Consider the following 24,215-nt stretch of genomic DNA (forward strand, 5'->3'; position numbering starts at 1 on the left):
GCTAGTCTGTCCACGTCTCTAATGCAAGAGTTAACCAATATTCATCATTCATCCCTTTGTCTGGTAAACTCTGCAACTCCCTGCCTGCTTCTGTATTTTCCTCTTCCTTTGACTTGAACTCTTTCAAGAGGAAGGTTTCAAGACACTTATCATGTAATTTTTGACTAACGCTTTTGGCTCTGTTCGGGGACCAGTACATTGGTGGGCCTTTTTTTTTTTTTAATTGCAGTTTTGTTTCCTTGGCCGGTGCCCCTCCTACATAAAAAAAAAAATAAATAAATAAATAAATAAATAAATATCATACACTTATTCTTGCCTTAAATGCCTAAAATTATCAAAATATTACATAATATCAAACCAACCTCTCTCTCTCTCTCTCTCTCTCTCTCTCTCTCTCTCTCTCTCTCTCCTCGTTGTGGACACAGTGAAAGAATGAGGGGTCGCCGGTGGCATCCCTAAAGGGTGTCCTGCGCACCAACACTCTTTGTACACCAACACCAATCACTAGCTGCACTTGTGATTCTTGACCTCTATGATTGCAGCTGCTGCTACTACTACTGTGGCTACTGCTATTGCTGCTGCTGTTACTGCTACTGCTGCTGCTACTGCTACTACTACTACTGCTGCTGCTGCTGCTGCTGCTGCTGCTGCTGCTGCTGGTGCTGCTACTACTACTACTACTACGACTACTATTGCTACTACTACTATTACTACTACTACTGCTGCTGTTGCTGCTGCTGCTTCTGCTACTGCTGCTACTATAATGGCTGCTACTAGCAGAAGCAAAACGCCAGAGCCACCTCCGCTTTGGGGGATCCTGAGGAGGGACTGGAACGACAGGACAAGATACAGATATAAGGTTGTGATCGGAGGAGCCCAACAGAAAAGATAGGGGGGGGCAACATGAGCAGATGGATTAGAGGTGAGGAAAAGGTCAAGAATGTTCAGCACATCTCCAAGGTCAGGAATACGAGTAGGGTGTTGCACCAGTTGCTCTAGGTCGTGGGGGATAGCAAAGTTAAAGGATAGTTCACCAGGATGATCAATGAAGGGAAAGGAAAACCAAAGCTGGTGGTCTCCAAGAATAGAGATCTCCGTGAAAGGGATGAAAATTAGGATGTGCTCCACTTACGAATTTAAGTAATCAAAAATTTTTTTTTATAGTTAGAGGAGTTAGGTGAGAGGTATACAGCACATATAGATTTAGACTTATAGAGACTCAGTAGTCGTAGCCAGATGGTGGAAAATTCGGAAGACTCAAGAGCGTAGGCACGAGAGCAAGTCGTTGCGCACGTAGAAGCTTTGGACTGAAAATGAGGATAGAGAAAGTATTAGGGAACAGAAAAGGGGCTACTGTCAGTTGCCTCAGACACCAGTGTTTCAGTGAGGGAAAGAAGATGAGATTTAGTGAGGAGAGGAGATGTTCTACAGACTGAAAATTAGTTTTAAGGCCGCGAATGTTGCAGAAGTTAATGAAGGAAAAATTGAAGGGGATGCCAAGACGTTTAGGATTGATACCAGAAGAGCAGTCAGACCTGGGGACATCTGTGGTCCCTCCAAAGACGGGGAATACTACTACTACTCCTCCTACCACTACTATTGCTTCTTCTACATATTACTATTGCTACTTCTACATATTATTATTACCACCAGCACCAACACCACCACCACCACTACTACTACTACTACTATTAATAATAATAATAATACTGATACTACTACTACTACTAATACTATTACTACTATTATTTCTGCCACCGCTACTACTACTACTACTACTACTTCTATTTTTGCCACCGTTAATACTACTCCCATTACTACTACTACTACTACTACTATTATTGTTACTACTACTACTAATGTCCCCATAAAAAATGGCTTTGTAAACTGAGACTTAAAAGAGGCGAAGAAAGAGGACTGGGAACACTCCTCCCTGCATTGTTGCTTCCTTCACGACAGATGTCATCTTGGTGAACTGACAAGTCTGCTACTGGTGCGTGCGTGAGTCACTTCACTGCACCGGAAAGTGGCACCAGATCGGAAGTGACGAGGAAGTGTGACGCCAGAGATGGTCAACTTGAATCGTGTCCTATCTTATCGACTGTCTTTCGCCATTCCTAAAGATACAATACAGAACGTGCCAAACATTCTCTAAAGGTATCGTCTCTCTCTTACCGGATATAAAGCAAGAAAGCAGTGATAAGTGAGGATAAATAAAAAAATAAATATTTGTAAAAGACGAAGGAAATAGTAGACGTACTACGTGCATGAAAGATGGTAAATTCCAGTAAATTGGGCAACTCGATTTTTATGTCCGACTGATAGCGATTAGATTACACAGGTGTGGCCTTTGAATACAGCGGGTCTCCACATAACGTTCAACTCCGCCGCGGGAACAAGCAAACGACTGAACGAACACGAACTGCAGGAACACAAAAGTTTGACGCCTTCTAACCTTTACGCACTGAAGCGAAATAGACAATAGTTAGTTGACAGAAAGAGACAAAGAAAGGGAAAGAGTAAGAACATAAAGTGAAAGACCATCAAGACGTGCGGCGTTAGTGCGTTGATGCGTTGTCATTAGAAAACAATAGTGTGTTAGTGTTTGAAGGGCCTGGTGTCCTGTCCCGCCTCACCCTCCGCTACCATGTTGCTAAAGGCACTGTCAGAGGTCAAGGTGAAGGTTGAAATAAAGCCTGTAGTGGATAACCTGGTGTTCAGACTTCACTACCGCTACACCTACATATTCTTCCTCGCCGCCACGCTCCTCACCACGCTCTACGATGCCATAGGTACTGAAGAGGCTGATGTCGGCTTGTCTTAAGTGTTCCTTCTATTTCTCCTACTTGTTCCTACTTTGTCTACTGAGGGAAGCATTATGAGGTGTTGCCTGTAAATGCGTAAATGCTCTCCACTTATTTGTATCATTAATTTGTGTCTGTGATCAGTATTCTGCATCCACCTGTTGTAGTGACTGTGGTGGCGATACTGGCAGTAGTAGTTGTAGTAGTAATAGTAGTAGTTGTTGTTGTTGATGTTGTTGTTGTAGAAGTAGTAGTACCAATAACAGTATATAGTAGTAGTAGTAGTAGTAGTAGTAGTAGTAGTAGTAGTAGTAGTAGTAGTAGTAGTAGTAGTAGTAGTAGTAGTAGTAGTAATAGTAGTAGTAGTAACAGCAGCAGCAGCAGCAGCAATAGGTAATTATTGTAAAGCAGCAGTGGTGGTGGTAGTAGTAGTAGTAGTAGTAGTAGTAGTAGTAGTAGTAGTAGTAGTAGTAGTAGTAGTAGTAGTAGTAGTAGTAGTAGTAGTAGTAGAGGTGGTAGTAGTAGTAGTAGTAGTAGTAGTAGTAGTAATAGTAGTAGTAGTAGTAGTAGTAGTAGTAGTAGTAGTAGTAGTAGTAGTAGTAGTAGTAGTAGTAGTAGTAGTAGCAGTAGTAGAAGTAGCAATAGTAACAGCAGCAGCAGCAGCAGCAGCAGCAGCAGCAGCAGCAGCAGCAGCAGCAGCAACAGCAGCATCAGAAGCAGTAGCAGCAGCAGTAGCAGAAATCGTCTTTTACAGCACAGAGCAAGCCAGGGGTGTGCCCAACAAAACCTTCCCCCTCACCTCCTCCCGCCCCTCCCGCAGGTGACCAGATCGACTGCCTCACAGACGTGGACTCCGACTCATTCAATGACGTGGTGAACAGCTACTGCTTCATCATGGGCACCTTCACCGTGGACCGCCTGCACGGCCTCCAGGTGGGCCAGCAGGTGCCGCACCCCGGGGTGGGGCCTCCGGAGGTCCAGGACTCCATTACCTACCACACCTACTACCAGTGGGTGCCCTTCGTCCTCTTCGTGCAGGTGGGGATGCTGGGACTCATAAACTCTCACTGTCTTGCCTCCCTTACCACACCCTCCCAGTGCCTCTTATTACTGCCACACCCTTACTGACCACATCCCCTAAACGCCTTCCCTCACCTGCCAGCATCTTGTGTCCCTTGCCTCACCCTCTCAATGCTTTCCCTTACTGACCACATCCCATAAATGCCTCCCTCACCAGCCACATCTTTTCAGCGCCTTCCCTCACTTGCCACACCCTTTACCTTACTGATTACATCCCAAAATGCCTTCCCCCAATAGCCACATTCTTGCCACACCCTTCCAGCGCCTTCCCTCACCAGCCACACCCTTGCAACGCCTTCGTCTGCTAATTGTATTCCAAGGCTAAAACTTGTGTTCTGAGATTCTTTGTCACAACGTAAGGATTGTTTTCAAAGGTCACAGAGGTAATAAATCTAGTTCTCTCTCTCTCTCTCTCTCTCTCTCTCTCTCTCTCTCTCTCTCTCTCTCTCTCTCTCTCTCTCTCTTGTATAAAATACTATCATTAAATTTAAAAAAAAGTCCACTAAAGCGTCATGCTTCCCTCAGGGCGTGATGTTCTACGTGCCCCACTGGCTCTGGAAGATATCGGAGGGCGGCCTGTTCAAGCACATCATCCAGGACCTCTCCATCAGGGACTACCTCGGCGAGAACCTCGGGAAGTACTTCAAGAAGGACGAGAGGTGAGGGTTTGGTGTGGCACAGCTGCCCAAGGAGTGAAGTTCATGTTTATAGAAACAGAGGGAAGGTTCTAGACACTTCTTTAATTTTGAATAATCGTTTTGGCTCTGCTCTTTATGAACTGAGGCCTTCAGTGGGTCTTTTTCTGCCTTTTGTAGCCCTTGGTCAGAGCTCGTCTTATATAAAAATAATTAAAAAGTGGAATGGAAATTGATACATGAAATCATGAAGTGTTTCACATTAAGAGACAAAGACCAAGAATTGGGATGTGACATGGAGGCACTTGTCTGATACTGGATTTTTTCTGAAACTCTTTCTAAAATATGGCATCACTTTTTTAGACGCCTGTATCTCCATGCACGTTTTCCCAGAGTACCCAGAGTGCCTTTCTTCCTTCTACTCAACACCTAGACTCGGCAGCACTCGGCAAGCAGGACTTGACCTTTCCCTCTCTTTGCCTCAGGTTCAGGGCGCTAGCCAAGTACTTGAAGCGCACCATGAACGGCCATCGGACGTGGGCCTACAAGTTCTTCTTCTGCGAGCTGCTCAACCTGGGCGTGGTGGTGGCCACTCTTTTCTTCACTGACTGGTTCCTGGGTGGGGAGTTCCTCACCTACGGCACCAAAGTGAGTTTTACCTCCCCTCCGCGCTCACTCCTCACGTTTATCCTTAGTGTGATAGTGCACACCACACTCCTTCCTCACCTCTCTTCCCTCAACACAGTCTTGCGTCTTTCTCATCACTGTATACACATCCCTCCTCCTAACACCAAAAAAGCAATTATGCCAGCAGTTCCGAGGATAACGTGCTTGCCTGTCACTTGCCAGAAGGAGGCTCCCATCTCGCTCAGATCGCAGTTTTTCATTGCTGAACGAGAAGTAATTGTCCTCCTTCACCAAGAGGAAGCGGTGTGGTATGAGATGTCTCAGCATTAATCGTAAATCATGCTTTATTAGTTCTACGTTTTCACTGATAAGGTACAGCTGGCAATCACTGAGACTAACGTGATTATCAAGACACTCCTGCCTCCTCAGGTGTTCGCAGTGGCCGGTCTGGACCCCGAGAACCGCACGGACCCGATGTCCTACGTGTTCCCGCGGATGGCCAAGTGCACCTTCAAGAGTTTTGGGCCCTCGGGCACCATCCAGGTCAGGGACATGATGTGCCTCATCGCCACCAACATCATCAACGAGAAGGTAAGCCGGGATAATGGGGGGCCGGGTCAAGGGGATGGGGGTGAGGGTTATGGGGTGAGGGGGATGGGGTGATGGGGGCAGGGTGAGGGGATGGGGCGGGGTGAAGGGGGTGGGGGAATGAGGGCGGGGGAAGGAAGGCTGGGTGAGGGGCTGACGGTTTGAAGGTGGCGTGGTGAGGCGGGACAGTGCTGCACCTCCCGGGACTTCGTCATGTTAGTGACTCATCACGGACTCGTGTCTCCCCGCCATAGATCTACCTGTTCCTGTGGGTGTGGCTGGTGCTGCTCACCGCCCTCACCTCCCTCTGGATGGTCTACAGACTCCTCACCATCCTGCTGCCACCCTTCAGGAAACAGCTGCTGAAGGTGAGGCGTAATTACACACCTAGTCTCTCTCTCTCTCTCTCTCTCTCTCTCTCTCTCTCTCTCTCTCTCTCTCTCTCTCTCTCTCTCTCTCTCTCTTTGTAAATTCAATCATAACCCAATAGCTTATCCGTGGTGAGCTTTTTCGTAAGCCTTGGTGGCGCCTCTTAATGAAGGACTCTGGTTGTGACATTTGGGAACCGTCACCCCGAGTGGATGCCCTTCCTAACTGCGGACGGTGGCTAAGACTCGAACTCGTGCGCCTGAGGACCCCTCGGGCTCCAAGCGCGCCCTGTACAACCGAATCCAACAAATCCAACACTTTTCCGCCCCTCTTTTTCAGCTCCGCGTGGACAAATCAGTGTGGGACTTGCTGGAGGAGGTTCTTCGCGGCGCCTCTCTCAGTGACTGGTTGCTGCTGTACAGTCTCGGGAAAAACATGGAACGCAGCGTCTTCTCCGAGTTCATCATCTTCCTGCACCACGAGCTGACATTACTCCCCGTGCCAAGAGACCCGAAGGAGAAACTAAAGCAGCAGTTACTAGGGGATGACTTCATACACCCGGAGGAGCCAAAAGAGGAAGAGAGATCCCAGTACGTGAGGGAGTATACGTTTTAGAGAGAGAGAGAGAGAGAGAGAGAGAGAGAGAGAGAGAGAGAGAGAGAGAGAGAGAGAGAGAGAGAGAGAGAGAGAGAGAGAGAGAGAGAGAGAGAGAGAGAGAGAGAGAGAGATTCACAAAACCACAATAAAAATCATCTCTAAAATTATAAAATAAACCTACATTATCAGCGAGAGAGAGAGAGAGAGAGAGAGAGAGAGAGAGAGAGAGAGAGAGAGAGAGAGAGAGAGAGAGAGAGAGAGAGAGAGAGAACAATGCCTGCCTTGTGTCCTTGCTTCCAACAAACCCGCCAGACTAACGCTGGGTCCTGATAACAAACACCAGTACACTTTTAAGCCTGACAGATAAACACCATCTGTCTCTGTCTGTCATTGACTCGACAGGCCCTGCGACTCCTCGACTTGCGAACTAAGAAACTCACATATGAACTTTGACCGTCACGTTGTTGTTGGCGCCAAAAAAGATGACAAAATCCACAGTCGGTGTCAGCGTCCGTGCGTATAACAGGGAAGGGATTGAAAGAAAAGGACTCCTCTGATCTTTGTGATTAGTCGGCAATTTTCTCAACATCACGATCTCTGAATCCAGAATCGCGCAATGTTTTTTGTTGTCTTCTTCTGGCGCCGACTGTAGTTTTTGTCATATTTGAGGAATCCTTTAATTCAACTTCTCGACTTAAGAATTTGGAAACTCTTCGACCTATGAACGATGAGTGTCACGATGTTTCTTACCATTCTGATTCATGTCCTCGACTTGTGAACCCTATCAAGGTATTGGCCAGGACGCTGCCGTGCCACTGCAGGAGGCGCCCTCACCTTTGTTACTCTTATTGTCGTAAATCCCCGTGTGTGTTGTTTGCCTTCCCTTCTCTCGATATAGATGATGCTGCTCTTTGTAAATATACCTATAGAATTTTTTTCGTTTTTTTTTTTTTTTTTCTAAGGGGAGGGAACAGCAAGTGCATTTTTTTTCTTTCTTCTTTTCTTGTGAAGTCCTCGATTCGTGAAAAGAAAGAAAAGAAAAAAAAAGAAAAATAGGAAAAAGTGCCTTTGGTTCCTATCATCAATACTGTCTTACCCAAACTATTATTGGTCATGCAAGCAAATATTTCCTAAGGCAAGTTACGTGAAAATATATAAAAAAAAAACAATTAGGGTTTAAAGGCCACAAAAATGAGTAGTGGGGTTCTCTTGGGTAGATTTTTCCCTACTGGTGAAGAACCCGTGTTAAGCTACTAACAAATTTATGAAAACACTCCTTAAAACCCCCAACAACTTCCACTACAGCCTGACGCAAATTGTCAGGATAAGAGAACGTTGAGAACACTTTATCTCCCGTGTGGTTCCTGACACACCTGCGTGGAAACCAGTAACCCTGTAATGCTGATATGTACCTGTGTTCAAATTCATTTATTGTTTAGAGAAAAAAATAAACAAAAGTAAAGAGAACAATAATGATAACAGTATGAATAGAAATTAGTTTAATCAGATAGTAGTATGTAATGTTTAATTTTTTTTTTATTCTGTTCGCTAAGTAAGACAGTTTAAAAGAAATGGATATGATAAAATTAAAAGATAAAATAAAGAAAAAAGAAAAGGATAAACAGGAAAGATAACAGTACATTAAGAAGATTCGCATTTTGTTTTTTTGTTTTTCTTTCTCTCTTTTTCCTTCTTTTGTTGTTCACTAAGAAACGAATATAATGAAAAAAAAAAGTAATAGGAAATAGAGAAGACAACAACACATTAAAAAATTAGTCTTGTTGTTACTTCTCTCTGTTTTTCTTTCTATCCTTTTCCTTCTTTTGTTGCTGTTCACCATTTATATGAAAATAACAGTGATAAATACAGACTTTGGCAACATGTTGACTTTTCCTTCTCACGGTTTATTGATTATTTAACATTGGTGATTAATTAACTCTGTTTGTGTCTTAGGCAATGAACTGAGAGAGAGAGAGAGAGAGAGAGAGAGAGAGAGAGAGAGAGAGAGAGAGAGAGAGAGAGAGAGAGAGAGAGAGAGAGAGAGAGAGAGAGAGAGAGAGAGAGAGAGAGAGAGAGAGAAATAATGACTTATATCTGTTTTCAAGATTAAATAACTGATAAGAGGAGGAAGAGAAGGAGGAGACTTAAAACTCCTAAACACACACACACACACACACACACACACACACACACACACACACACACACACACACACACACACACTTATTCACCTGTTTACTTCACCATTATCGAGGAATAGGAGTCACCTTTGTTATCTACCTCCAGATCTTGCCCACCACTGATAACGAGAGACAACACTCGGTCACACCACTGAAAACACACAGCAGCATTATCAATAGAAATCCGAACATCTGACATTTCATTGGTTTTATAGATTACAAGGGACAAGACATGAGTGATAAGCGGGAGATACATTTCATATTTTTAGTTAAACCCTTTGACTGCTAATTGGTACACCTTTCTTTTATTACTAAGCACTCTGAGACAGCTCTACTTTTTTTTTTTTTTCTACAGCAACCTGCAATCTTTAATTCGGATAAACAGTGCAAAATCTGTTCTTTTTATTCCCCTCCTTTCTTGCAGATGCGTATAAGGATCGCATGCATTACATCCGGTAGTGTTAATTGTTTGGTATCGCAGTGAAAGGCTTTAATTAAGAATACAGGTCCAGTCCCTTGTAACTTTCGCCAGCGGTGGGACAAGCTCTGTCGCTGCATTACATTGTTTGAAGACAGCACGGTATTTATTCTTTTTAATGGTACCGGAAAAATACGATGACGAGTTGCCAGCAAAACGAGTTACGAACAGCCTTCCAGAACACAACTCCATCGGAAATCCAACACCCTCTGTATTCCGTATTCTGTCTGTATGTCCTTCTTCGTGGACCGGCACCTCAGTGGACTTATTTTTTTTATTGCAGTTTTTTGCCCTTCATTGCTGCCCCCTCCTACATAATAATAATAATAATAATAATAATAATAATAATAATAATAATAATAATAAATAATAATAAAAATAAAGGTTTAATGAGGGTGCGGTACAGGTCGGTGAACTTTGTAAAAACTCACCAAGGAATCAAGGTGCGTCTGTGTGGGTGTGCCTGAGGATGTAAAGGACGAGGCGGGGCGTGAGCTGCGTATGTAGGAATGAGAAGGAATAAGAGATGAGATATACCTGATCCATGAAGTAGTATACAGTACTTCTGCTACATGGAAAGAAAGAAAGAAAAAAAAAAAAAAATTGGGGTATTATGTTATACTGAAACGCGAGCTCTGATATGTTAAGATCTTTTTTGAGAAAATAACTAATCAAACTATATATATATATATATATATATATATATATATATATATATATATATATATATATATATATATATATATATATATATATATATATATATATATATATATATATATATATATATATATATATATATATATATATATATTTTTTTTTTTTTTTTTTTTTTTTTTTCGGTTTTACGTCAGGTTTCCCAAGTTTTATCAGGGCCAGGACGGTGCCTCCTAACGAAAGACTTTGGTTGTAGCATTTGGGAACCGTTGCCTCGAGTGGATGCCCTTCCCCTTCCTACCCTCGGACGGTGGCTGGCCAGGATTCGAACCACTATGCCTGAATACCTCTGGGCCCCCCAAAGCGCGGGCGGTCCCACTGAGATTGTAAGTGAACGAATTCAACAGCACTGAAGCCAAATTTACTTCTACATTAAGCAAAAATAAATAAAATAAAATAAAATAATAATAATAATAATAATAAAAAGGAAAATTAGGGGTTCTATCTACTACTGAAACAAGGAGTCTAAAATGTTAAGTTAATTTCTCTCTAAGGGTAATAAGTGCACGAGCTGACCTGCACTGTAACGAATAACAGACTGCACTGCTCATAGAAAACGTAGAGTGCTTCGTGAGTAACATAGCGTCACAACAGATCCACACTACATCCTGAAACACTACTCTCTCTCTCTCTCTCTCTCTCTCTCTCTCTCTCTCTCTCTCTCTCTCTCTCTTTAGTAACTGACAGAGCGAGAACTTTTATTTATTTGCTTATTTACTTGTTCCTTCTTTTTGGTTTCTTTAATTCTTGAGTAAGTTATCGATCACTCCACGGGTTAATTGGTGTTCGGTTTATCAGCTTCATCGAGTATCATTTTGCAAACTTTATCCTGTTACAGTGGAAAGTTAATCAGTTCATATTTTTCTGGCCTTCGCCGTGTGTTCGTACCAGCCACATTTGTACATTTTTTTTTCCCTTTTTGAAATGAAACCATGAAAATATCACACAACGAACAATAACACGGCTGGGCTGAAATGAAAACCTCACTACACTTACCCACTTTCAAACAGACTAAAATCAAAACACTACTCGTACAAATTTATCTTCACTTTTTTTTTTTTTTTTACAACCTAAAATAATAATAATAATAATAATCAGTCCGCAAACAACGGCACTGCAGGGGTGAAATAAAACCTCACTACACTTATGGATTTTCAAAACAGCCTTAACCCTAAACACTTTTCTCGCCCTGAAGTACACCAAAACAATCAAAACATTACACAACGAACAATGACTAACATCTAGACACCACACACACACAGTTATCTTCACCTTAAATAGCCTAAAACGCTCAAAATATTGCGTAATAACCAATAATACCGAAATAAAACCCATAAAACAACACTTACAGACTTACTGACAGGCTAAAACTACTTATGGGTTTACGAATAGACTTAAATTACACTTACAATCTTCTAAACGGACTAAACACTTAGCACCGCACACAGTAACACACTTACCTAATCAGAAAGTTACCTAATGTTGCGTGTGGCGAAGTGAGGCAGAGTGAGGCAGACTGACGGTGTACTGAAGAGATGTAGATATGATGATAGAGAAACAGTGGCAGTCTTATCGTATAATGCTTTATTTAATGAGGTGATAAGAGCCGAGATGAAGTAGTAAAGAGAGAACCCGGCTGCTAATTTAGTTGTGTACGGATTCCCTTGCTGTCGACTGTCTCCCTCCCTCCTTCCGTGAGTGGGATGAAGTGTTCTTGCAGCCTGCGCTCGAAGAAAAGGTTACGGAGAGTTGGAAGGGCGTTAATGAAGAGGGAAATTGTTAGTCACGAGGAAAAGGAAGGACAGTTAAAGGAGAGAAACTGTTGCATAGAAAAGAAATGGAAAAAAGAATCGTTAGTGAAAAGTAAAGAGAAATCAGTGAAAGGGGAAATAATCGTTAGTGAAAATGAGGAAAAAATCGTGTGAAGAAGAAAAAGATGAGATAATTGTAGGTGGAACAGGGAAAGAAGAATTGTTGTTGGTGAAAAGGAAAAATGGGTTAGTGTAAAAGGAAAACATGAACTGTTAGAGAAAAGGGGAAAAAAAAAACGTTTGAGAAGGAAAGGATGGACTTGTTAATGGAAAGGAGATAATCGTTAGTGGGAAAGGAAAAGAAAAATTGTTAAATGAAAAGAAAGAAATGAGTTAGTGGAGAAGGAAAGAAAGAATTACGCGTTCAAAGGAAAATAAATATCGTTGGTGAAGAGGGAAAATATTCGATAAAAGGAAAAACTCTTAGGGAAAATTAAAGAATCACTAATTCAAAAGAAAAAAAAGAATATTCGTTCGTGTTAAGGAAAAGGAAAAAAAAGTTTGAGGAAGGGAAGACGAAAAGAAAAGTAAAAAAAAAACGTTATTAGAATCGTTAGTGAAAATGAAAAAAAATAGTTCAGAGGAAAAAAAAGATTTGTTAATGAAAAGGCAAAGGAAATTCGTTACTGAAATGGGGAAAATCTTAAGTGAAAATAAAAAAAATAAAAAAAATCAACTAAAAGAAGACTGTTAGGGGAAAAAGAAAAGAAAGTAGCACTTGAACGGAAAAGAGAAATATATTAGCCAAATAATAAAAGAACATAATTATATCAAGGGAAAAGGGAAAATAAATCAAAAAGAGAAAATATATGACTTCAAAGAGAAAAAAAGGGAAAAATGAGTTAAAAAAGGGAAAAAATATATAGTAAAAAAAATAAAATAAAAACAAGATGGACAACTTACAATAAAAAGAAAACAACAATAACTACCCTCAAAAAAAATAAATAAATAAATAAATAAAAAAATGAAAAATGAAAATAAAAAATAATAAGAAAATAAAAATAAAGAAAACAAATAAAGAACAAAAAATCAGTCAACAGGAAAACAGATCACAATTTACCAGAAAAAGGGAAAAAAAAACAAAAATAAATAAATAAAATGAACCAGGAAAGCCTCTGCATCAAAAGACTACCATTATTGTAAAAGCCTAAAGAATGTCCACAAGGGTAGGCCTAATAATAAAAAAAAAAAGACCCACAAAACACAGCTACACTGACCACTCGGGATACGAACGAACGAACGAAACAAAAAAAAAAATTATAAACGTAAATATGTACATAAATAAACAAAGAAATGAATGTAGAGAGAGAGAGAGAGAGAGAAAGATGAGGACTAGAAATAGAAAAACACATGGTGGGTATGAAAGAAGACATGCTCCTTCAATTGTAAAGCAGCACAATGAATAAATTAATAAATGAAGGAATAAGTGAACAAACAGATAAATGAAGGAATAAGTGAACAAACAAATAAATGAAGGAATAAGTGAACAAACAAATAAATGAAGGAATAAGGGCGGAGATCAAAGACAATAATATAAAACACGTGATGAATGTTGCAGAAAAACAAAAACAAATAAACAAACAAACAAATAAATAAATAAATAAATAAATAAACAAATAAACAGCTAATAATACAAAACCAGCGGTAAATATTGCAGAAAACATGACACAACAAATAAAAATAAATAAATAAATAAATAAAATAGAACAGAAAAAAAAGCTTCGAAAATAAATGACATACAAACTACAAAATAATCGTATCCGTATTGATTAGCGTTAAGGATCCGAAATAATTATATCTATTACATTTTTCCCTCTCTTTTCAGCTTTGTGTTAAGGAAGGGAGAGAGAGAGAGAGAGAGAGAGAGAGAGAGAGAGAGAGAGAGAGAGAGAGAGAGAGAGAGAGAGAGAGAGAGAGAGAGAGAAACAATCATCGCTGTACTTGAAAGGAAAGAAAAAAAATATATATGTGAAAGATAAACAAAAAAGTGAAGGTGATCCTCTACTGACGAAGAAAGGAAGAAAAAAAAAGAAGAAAAAAAGAAACGAAGAAAAAAAAGTTTGAGTCTAAAACGAAGGGAGAAAGAAAAGAAAGAAGAATAACGGTGAAAATATTGATAAAAGAAGAAGAAGAAGAAGAAGAAGAAGAAGAAGAAGAAGAGTAGGAAGAGGAAGAGTAGCAACCGTAGCAGCCTCTTAACACCAAACCTAACTTGACCTAACCAAATCTAACCTGACCTAACCTAACCTGACATAACCTAACTTGACATAACCTAACCTCCATCATGTCTCTCGCGGCGCTGGGCAAGATCAAGGTCAAGATCGACGTAAAGCCAGCAGTGGAGAACTTAGTGTTTCGCCTTCACTACCGCTACAGCTACTACTTCTTCATGGCCTCCGCGCTGCTCACCACGCTGTACAACATTGTGGGTGGGTATGACCGCTGCTACTCCTACTATGGTGCTGTTACTACTACTACTACTACTACTATTACTACTACTACTACTACTATTACTACTACTACTACTACTACTACTACTACTACTACTACTACTACTACTACTACTACTAATAATAATAATAATAATAATAATAATACTGTTTCTACTACTGCTGCTACTACTTCTGCTACTGTTCTTATTATTGCTGCTATTGATGTTTCTACTACTCCTATACTATTGCTACTGATATTACTGCTGCTACTGTTATTACTATTACTACTACTAATGCTACTACTACTACTACTACTACTACCCCTACTACTCTTACTTTACTATTACTACTACTACTACTACTACTACTACTCTTAATAGTGATAATAATAATAACAACAACAATAAGATGAACAACAACAATTACAACAATAACATCAATAATAATAATAATAATAATAATAATAATAATAATAATAATAATAATAATAATAATAATAATAATAATAACAGCAATTCCCTGCCTCGGTAATACTAACATACTTACGAGTATTTCACCAGTCGAGCAGCAGCCGTGGAGAGCTCCGAACACAATAAATCTTAGCTTGAAAAATTAATACATATTTTCACCACAATATCAACAATGTTCTTAATTACCAACGATTTGCAAGGGAAAGTCACGTAATTTTTTTGTGCTTTAGTGTAACACAGCGGCCATAACGAAGAAATTATCATCACTACTTATAGTCTTTGTCCATCAAATGTCACGCCCCTTCGTGAATAACACCCGGGTTGACTTGACAAGGTGACAGGTGAGGTAATTATGACCTGTCAGGTGCACCTTTGATATCAGTATTATATCGTTACGTTACTGACGCTTAGTGTTCCTGCGTGGCAACAGTCTCTCTCACCCTCTGACTCAAGTATTCACGACCTGTTGTTTCGTTGTTGTATTCAAATGTGCGCCATTCTCATACGGAACCCAGAAATTAAAAAAGAGATGCCGGAGTATTAGTTTGTACACGTTGTGCTGAACGTAAATAGATGTTTTGTAAGTTTTTATTCATTTATTTATTTTTTCACTGACCAAGGGAAACAAAAATACCAGGAAAAATAAAAAGGCCCACTTGGGTGCCAGTTCCCCCAAAACAGACTGTCTAGTAGGAAAAATCAAATGACGGGGGTAAGGAAAGAGGAAATACAGAAGCAGGCAGGGAGCTCCAGAGTTTACCAGAGAAAGGGATGAATGATTGAGAATACTAGTTAACTCTTGCATCAGAGAGGTGAACAGAATAGGGGTAAGAGAAAGTAGAAAGTCTTGTGCAGCGAGGCCGTGGGAGGAGGGGAGGCATGCAGTTAGCAGGATCAGAAGAGCAGTTAACGTGAAAATAGCGGTAGAAGATAGCAAGAGATGCAACATTGGGATGATGAGAGAGGTTGAAGACAGTTATGGGAGAGGAGTTGATGAGACGAACAGCTCTTGATTCCATCCTGACTAAAAGAGCGGCATGAGTGTACGTCATTATGTTGCTGCTATTGAGTAAACTCTAACCTGGTTTGAGAAATGCATGAAAAAAGCAGAAAACTGGTGAATTATTTTGACAGCATAGATAAATGATAATCCTCAGATAAAAATAAATAAATAAATAGATAAATAAATAAATAAAATTAATAATAATAATAATAATAATAATAATGATAATAATGATAATAATAATAATAATAATAATAATAATAATAATAATAATAATAATAACAGGAAAATAAAATAAATAAATAAACAAATAACTGAGACACAGTTTTGCGTTTTCATCAGTCAGGCTTACACTAGGTCAGAGTTTTCCAACAGTACAGTCAGTCTGTTGCACGTTTCAAAGCTGCAGCAGTGAGGCGGGCAGGCATGGTCCCGTACCTTCACTATTTCAGTAGGCAGCATCCACAAGACACACCCGTGAGGCGTGAGTTGCGTCAGAGTGTAGTATAATAACATAATACATATAATACTTCAATCTCATTTAGGATTGATTTCATACATGACATGATTTTATTTCTAAAACATCATTCTGTACCGTGCACTTTATACACCGGCCATGTCATGCACCCGGCCACGTACCCCAGCGTTTCCATGTACCCTTTAAAATCACCCATGCACCCTGAGGCACACCACGCACCAAGGGGGTTCAGTTGGGAGGTTATATCACGCTTCACTTAATTTTGAAATATCATGAAGCGTTTAGCCGTTAAGGGATTATGAAGTAGCCGTGACGGGATTTGCTGAGCCAGGTGTGGGGTATACTTAACACAGGTGAGGCGAGGCGCCGTGCCTGGCCTCCCGTCAGCCGCGGGCCAAGCCTAATCTTGCAGTCAAACACAAATGGTCTTGCCGAGAAGTGATGATCATATTAACTCAAAACACAGAATTTTTTTTTTTCCAGAATAATATGATCGAAATTAATAAGGTGCTATTTGTCCGAAAATTTACGTAATTCTGTAATAATGTAGGAGATATAGCGTTTGTGATAAAAGCAAAATCCTCTGGATCAGTAATCAGGATAGAACAAAAAAATACGGGTTCAGGCTTAAAACGTTAGATTTAAAGAAAAGATAGGAAGGAATTCATTCTCAAATGAATAAAAAGAAGATAAGACAAATTTATGGATAGTGATAGGAAATACGTAGGAAATACGTAGGCAGATATATTTCGTACAGGGGCCGCCACATGTAGGCCATCATGCTCCTATGTTCTTAAAGCTTCATCCCTGTTCATAAATGTATCTAATCTTCCCTTAAAGCTTCTTATCAAGACTGCACTGACAGCCTGATAGCAACAGCAAGTCACACAGCTGCAGACGCAACACATCAGCCTGCCAGCGCCGGATTAACACACATGGGATAAATGAACATAGTAACTAACAGAAAAAAAAAAAAAAGGGGGGGGCGGGAGGGGTTGTGTTCCATAACCTCCAAATTTTCTTCTTCCTCTTCATCTTTTCTTAAGCAAATCTGCACAATAAAAGTACAGCTAAGGTCTTCAGCATTACGGGGTACGTTTCTCAGGATTACGGAAGCAACCTTAGCCTACTCATCTCCAGACAGTGTATGATGCTTCTCCCCCCCCCTCCCCCAAGTCGTGAAGAGATCAGCGGTGAACTGAACATAATGAACCAAAACTTAACCTAACCCTCAGATGAAAATGTCAATGATATTTCAATACTGTTCATTATTTTACTTTACCTTGACGAATCCTCCTGCTTACTCCTCACTTATCTCCTCTTATCCTTCAGCTTACTCTTCACTCTCACACTCCACCTCACTCTCTCTTCTCCACTTCTCCCTCCATTCATCAGGACGCGTGGCAGGAACGGAAACACCTTACTTGTGGCACAAATTGAGGAGTTTTGGTGGGCAAACTCGAGACAAACATACTTGTTTACACTGGCGAGGGAAACACTGGTGGGTTGCGCACTGTTGACGAGATGGAAAATGTGCCGCGCAATGGCCAGATTCTAAAAATCCACTGTATTTATTTATTTATTTATTTATTTTCATTTATTTATCTATTTTTATGTCTTTATCTTATTCTGCGACGCCTCCTGTAGTTTTTTTTTCATGTTTCGTTGTGTTGAGACAATGAGGTTTTATCAATACTGTTATCATTATTATCCAGTTCATTATTCTTTATCCACAATATGAATCACATCAAAGAACTAAGAAAGATAGAAAACAATGAAACTACGAAAAATCCAGCATCAGATCTAATCAGTGCACGCTGCTTCTGTCACTATCTTCATCTCACGAGCTGCTGATAAACGTAGTGAAGTTCTTCCCAGCCTCCCTCATCATACATGAGTTAATTTTCATTTATGATTCTGCGTGCGTGAGTGTGCGAGTTTGCGTGAGTTGGCGTGAGATAAATGAATTAGTTTTGCGTGCGTGAAGCTATCTAGTCAGTCTGAGTAATGCAACATACTTCTTGGTGCGTTCACTGGCTTGTCCTAAATGGTTCTGCGCATTTCTAAGCTGCACCCAAGCCTTTTTCACATTTTTTTTCTTATTCTATGTAAGAGGGACACTGGCTAACGGCAACAAAAAGGAAGAAAAAGAAAGGACCCACTGATGCCACCAGTCCCCGGAGAGAAAGTAACAAAGATCATTCAGAATTGGAGGATAAAGTGTCTTGAAACCTCCCTTCTGAAAGAGTTCAAGTCGTAGGAAGGGGGAAATACAGAAACAGGCAGGGAGTTATTACAAGTCATCTCATAATTGTACATCAGCAGATACCTCACATCACAGCGCAGTACAAAATGGCGCCCACACCTGCCTATTACTTTATAGGTGTTCGAATGACAGATCTGTTTTGCGAAGGTAATAGGTCTTTTAGCAAACCCCATTGTTGTTGTTGTTGTTGGTGGTGGTGGTGGTGGTGGAGGTGTTGTTGTTGTTGTTGTTGTTGTTGTTGTTGTTGTTGTCGTTGTTGTTGTTGTTGTTGTTGTTGTTGTTGTTGTTGTTGTTGTTGTTGTTGTTGTTGTTGTTGTTGCTGTTGTTGCTGTTGTTGTTGTTCTAATTCTTCTTCTTCTTCTTCTTCTTCTTCTTCTTCTTCTTCTTCTTCTTCTTCTTCTTCTTCTTCTTCTTATTATTATTATTATTATTATTATTATTATTATTATTATTATTATTATTATTCTTATACTTATTCTTCTTCTTCTTCTTATTATTATTATTACTATTATTATTATTATTATTATTATTTACTTTTTATTATAATTATTATCATTATTATCATCATCATCAGTGTTGTTCTTGTTGCTACTGTTGTTGTTATTCTTTTCATCAGAGAGAGAGAGAGAGAGAGAGAGAGAGAGAGAGAGAGAGAGAGAGAGAGAGAGAGAGAGAGAGAGAGAGAAGCAAACAAGCAGACAAACAGACAGACGAGAGGAGCAAGCAGCAAGCTGAGACATGCAAACAGAGACAACAAGATAAAGAAAGCGACACAAACCAAAATTCCTTGAAAACTTGACCCAACCTAAGCTGTATTCAGAAACGCTTTGCCCTCCCGCCACGACTATTTTCAAAGGCCACAGTGATGATTAGCCGGGTTCTCAAGGGTTCAAGGGTGTTTCTCTTATTTATAGTAAAAAAATCTTGTTAAACTATCACTAGAGCCGTAAAACCACCATTAAAAACGCGTAATCTCAGCGTCTCTTCCCGCGACGCCAGGCAAGAAGATCGACTGCATCTCCGGCGTGGGCTCCGACTCGTTCAATGACGTGGTGAACAGCTACTGCTTCATCATGGGCACCTTCACCGTGGACCGCCTACACGGCCTCCAGGTGGGCCAGCAGGTGCCGCACCCCGGGGTGGGGCCTCCGGAAGCCCAGGACTCCATCACCTACCACACCTACTACCAGTGGGTGCCCTTCGTCCTCTTCGTGCAGGTGAGGATGCTGGGAGCCACAAACTCTCACTGCCTTGTCTCCGTTGCCACACCCTCCCAGTGCCTCTTATTACTTGCCACATCCTCTCAGTGTTTTTCCTTACCAACCACATCTCCTAGACTCCTTCCCTCACCAGCCACACCCTCCCAGCGTCTTATTTCCCTTGCAACATCCTCTCAATGCTTTCCTATACTGACCACATCACCTAAACGCCTTCCCTCACCAGCCACACCCTCCCAGCGTCTTCTCTCCCTTGCCTCATCCTCTCAATGCATTCCCTCAGTGACCACATCCCCTAAACACCTTCCCTCACCAGCCACATCCTTTCGGTGCCTCTCCTCACTAGCCACACGCTCTAAATGGCGTTCATCACTAGCCACATCCTCCCAGCGCCTTTTCTCCCTTGCCACAGTCTCCCAACGCCTTGTCTCCTTTGCACACTCATTAAGTGCCTTTTGTTACTTGCCACACCGTCTCAATACTACCATTATCAGCTTCTCCCTTCCAGCGCTGTCCTCACAGTTTTCCGTACTGTTCACTCGCTTCGCCCTCTTCGCGTAGGTGACGATACCGTTGGTCGGATCCTCTCAATGCCTTTCTCGTTAGCCACACTCTTTTAACGCCTTCCTTACAGTCTCCCTCACTACCCGCCCCTTTAGTTCTCTTGGTGCAAGCCTTTTCAGTTTTCAGTGGCCTTTCAGTTCCCAGCCTCACTAAACGTCAGCCTCAGCCCTCCTTAGCAAGCCAATCCCTTTCAATGCGTAGGCCAGTAATTTGTGAACAAATAAGCAATGCTATTCTTCAGTAAACAGAACATTTGAAATCAGCCTCGTGCAGCGTCTAGACGAGCTAAAAATATGATGAGTCTATGTTTGTTTTTGAACATGAGGGTGAGGAGTGTGTTGTCCTGCTTGGTAACTCAACCGCATAAGGGACGCTAGGTGACTTTCTCCCCAGGGCGTGATGTTCTACATGCCCCACTGGTTCTGGAAGCGGTGGGAGGGAGGTCTGTTCAAGCAGATCATCCAGGACCTCTCCATCAGGAACTACCTCGGCGCCAATCTCAAGAACTACTTCAATAGAAGAGACATGTGAGTTTGGTATCAAGGAATCCTTCACCTTTCAGCTCCTCTGTGGACACTCTGCTTATTTCTGTGGTTATCTGTGGTTATCTGTGGTTATCGTGATTTTTTCTTTGTCACATCAGCCATTACATCATTAACGTCTCGTCAGGATCAAAACTTTGTCCAAGTATGTAACGCGCACCATGAACGGCCATAAGATGTGGGCGTACCGCTTCTTCTTCTGCGAGCTGCTCAACCTGGTCGTGGTGGTGGCCACTCTGTTCTTCACCGACTGGTTCTTGGGTGGGGAGTTTCTCACCTACGGCACCAATGTAAGTCTTGCCTCCCCTTCGCCTCCCACTCCTCACGCTTATCCTCTTCAAAATAGTGCACATACCTCCCCCCCTTCCTCTCTCTACACCATACACAGTCTTGCCTCCTCCCCACCACTGATAATATCTTAATTCGTCTTCACCACTCTCATCCCTGCTGCCAACACCACTAACTCCTGCTTCTCCTATCTGTGATACTTTCAAACTTGCAAGTTGTTCGCTTTTGTCAGCTAAAACAGTTCATCCTTAAAGCAAGACGACAATAGCATGCGGCCCGCAGCCACAACACTGATGGCAGGGATAGGATAGCGTTGACAGTGCTGCATGACTGTGTTAATTTCATTACAAGTATGTATTACCAAGCGAGTGACTTCTTGTAAGTAAATAATAGAAAACAAGACCTGGTTTAAGCCACAGTAAAGTGCACTTAACTTATTTCATGAAAGATGCTGGAGCTTGACAAAGAGACCACAACAAAAGCAGTGATCATCAGGCTTGTGTTTTACCAGCGACCATAAATAAAAAAAAAAAAGAAAATCCTGATATATTTTCTATGAAAGAAAGACGTTAATTTTCGTAGATAATTATCATGTGCTAGATTGAATTTTCTGTAACAGATTCTCGTACATAGCACTTGCAAACACTAAATAAATAAATAAGTAAATACACACAGTTTCCTAATCCCCATCCTCTAGCACACACACACACACACACACACACGTACGCACTCACTCCTGCCTCCTCAGGTGTTCGCAGTAGTCGGCCTGGACCCCGAGAACCGCACGGATCCTATGTCCTACGTGTTCCCGCGGATGGCCAAGTGCACCTTCAAGAGTTTTGGGCCCTCGGGCACCATCCAGGTCAGGGACATGATGTGCCTCATCGCCACCAACATCATCAACGAGAAGGTAGGCCGGGATAATGGGGGGCCGGGTCAAGGGGATGGGGTGAGAATGGTGGGATGAGCGGGGCAGGGTGATGGGGATGGGTAAGGCCGGACAGTGCTGCACCTACCGGGCCTTCGTCAGGTTAGTGACTCACCCCGGGCTCGTGTCTCCCCGCCACAGATCTACCTGTTCCTGTGGGTGTGGCTGGTGCTGCTCACCGCCATCACCTGCCTCTGGATGGTCTACAGACTCCTCACCATCCTGCTGCCGCCCCTCAGACTCTATCTCTTGAAGGTATACCACTCATGACTGCTGTCCGTTGTGATCACCATGCAAGCCAGACTCTCTCATTCCCTTCCCAACACTTGCGAGCCTCCGTTTCATTACCAGACACTAATAATGAATCGCCCTTAATTTCCTATGGTGAGAGAAGTAATAAAGAAGTACTGAAAAGTGTGCATCCTCAAACGTTTCTGCACCTTATCTCCAAAATCTGTAACATGCTGTGCTGAAAATCACTGAGGGTCTTCAAGTGTTTCACGGTTCCAATAAAGGCTCAATTACGATTTTGCATCATTAATCTGATAAAAACTCGGGATAACTCAGCTAATCATCTTTATAGCCTCTGAAAAAAATCATGATAAGATCCCTAAGTGTTTAGAATATGAGGACGAGAATTTGTCCTTCACTGATCGTCTCCTATTCATCTGCAAGTTCATCCGAAGGTTCAACAACTAATCTGCACCGTTAATCTGATAAAACCCCGGAAAAGGTCGGCCAGTCATTTCTGTGGCCTTTGAAAATTGTGACGAGAAGTGCATGTGTTTAAGAGTACGAGAACGAGAGTCTGTCTTTCACTAATCACCTGTTCATCTGCAGGCTCATCTGAAGGCTAATGATCCCTATAGTCTTTCAAAACAGTCCTGAAGAAAACGGTAAATGTTTAAGAACTATGAGAACGAGCGTATGTCTTTCACTAACTGTCTCCCTTTCACCTGCAGGTTCGCGTCTTACCGTCAGTCAGTGATGAGGTGGAGACCATCATGCGCACAGCCTCCCTCAGTGATTGGCTCCTCTTGATCAACCTCTCTCGGAATATGGAGCGAAGTGTGTTTTCAGAGTTCATACGGGAATTCGCTACCCATAACTCCCCTGCCACGGACCAGGAGCACGACACTGAAAAGTCGCCTCTCAAATTCTGATGGAAGGCAGGATTTGTGCATCAGCCTTGACACCTGGAGTATTGTGGGAACGCTTTAGGGGCTTGTGATATTACTTGCAGGGTGTGTGTGTGTGTGTGTGTGTGAGAGAGAGAGAGAGAGAGAGAGAGAGAGAGAGAGAGATTGGGATGAGTGAGCAGGCAGACACACAGAAAGACAGAAAGATAATACCTATGAATTTCTTTCTGTTGTAATAAATAATTGTCTTGCTTATCTGTTCGTTTCATTCTGTTATCTCCCTGTTCAATCATTCATGTTCTTTACTGTTTTGGTGGTGATCTGACACTAGAGGGCCTATGTAGATTAAGCTTGGCCCGCGTCGTAAGAATATTTGTGTAAAATTTAAAATGTTGCTTGTTCCCTCAGCTTAAATATCATCATTGTTTCCCTGTTGATATTTCGGAAATTCAGCTGAGGACATGACTAATTAATAACGTGATAAAGAATATTTTAACCCTTTAACTGCCACGTGCGGCATTGCTGTGTCTGAGGAAGCTGAAGCTACCTTACGAAACAAACACTGAGCCACGTGCAGCACAAACCTATGCTAAACACTTCGCCACTCCGCCACCTCCTTTGTTGTGAGCGTTCTTTCAGATTCATACTAAATTTACTCGAGACAGAATTATTGAACTGAGGAGCCGTGGCAGTCAAAGGGACAAAGGAAAAAAAATCTGGTAAGTGGTAAAACATTAAGTGCACCACAACCAGCTGCCCTGCCTGGAGAGGGGGAGGGAGGGGGGGACGCGCTTCTTTGACCACTTGCCCCGCGGTGACTATTAGTTAAACATGGCGACAATCAGGGACAAGAGAGACAAAAAAGACAAGAAAGCAGAAAGCAAGATAGTCCACTGCCCAATACATCACTCCTAAAGGGACGTACGAGTATATACATAGGGTTGGTTCCTTTGTTAGTCACGTAACTATTAATGTGGCACCAGAGACAAGATCCATCGTTCA

The 24,215-nt window shown here is 41.6% G+C and overlaps 1 protein-coding gene across 1 annotated transcript; it reads left to right on the plus strand.

Moving 5' to 3' along the window:
* Window positions 1-2,367: 2,367 nt before the first annotated feature.
* LOC135111949 (uncharacterized) lies at window positions 2,368-23,468 on the plus strand. The gene is made up of 14 exons (XM_064025628.1): window positions 2,368-2,792; window positions 3,625-3,842; window positions 4,410-4,543; window positions 5,005-5,167; window positions 5,576-5,737; window positions 5,989-6,102; window positions 6,443-6,711; window positions 14,152-14,315; window positions 19,535-19,752; window positions 20,710-20,843; window positions 20,986-21,148; window positions 21,895-22,056; window positions 22,216-22,329; window positions 23,037-23,468. Exons 1-14 carry the CDS (start codon window positions 2,648-2,650, stop codon window positions 23,235-23,237), a joined length of 2,361 nt encoding a protein of 786 aa, XP_063881698.1. The 5' UTR covers window positions 2,368-2,647; the 3' UTR covers window positions 23,238-23,468.
* Window positions 23,469-24,215: the final 747 nt, after the last annotated feature.

This window comes from Scylla paramamosain, chromosome 23, assembly GCF_035594125.1.
Source record: "Scylla paramamosain isolate STU-SP2022 chromosome 23, ASM3559412v1, whole genome shotgun sequence".
In the NCBI taxonomy this organism is placed as follows: domain Eukaryota; kingdom Metazoa; phylum Arthropoda; class Malacostraca; order Decapoda; family Portunidae; genus Scylla; species Scylla paramamosain.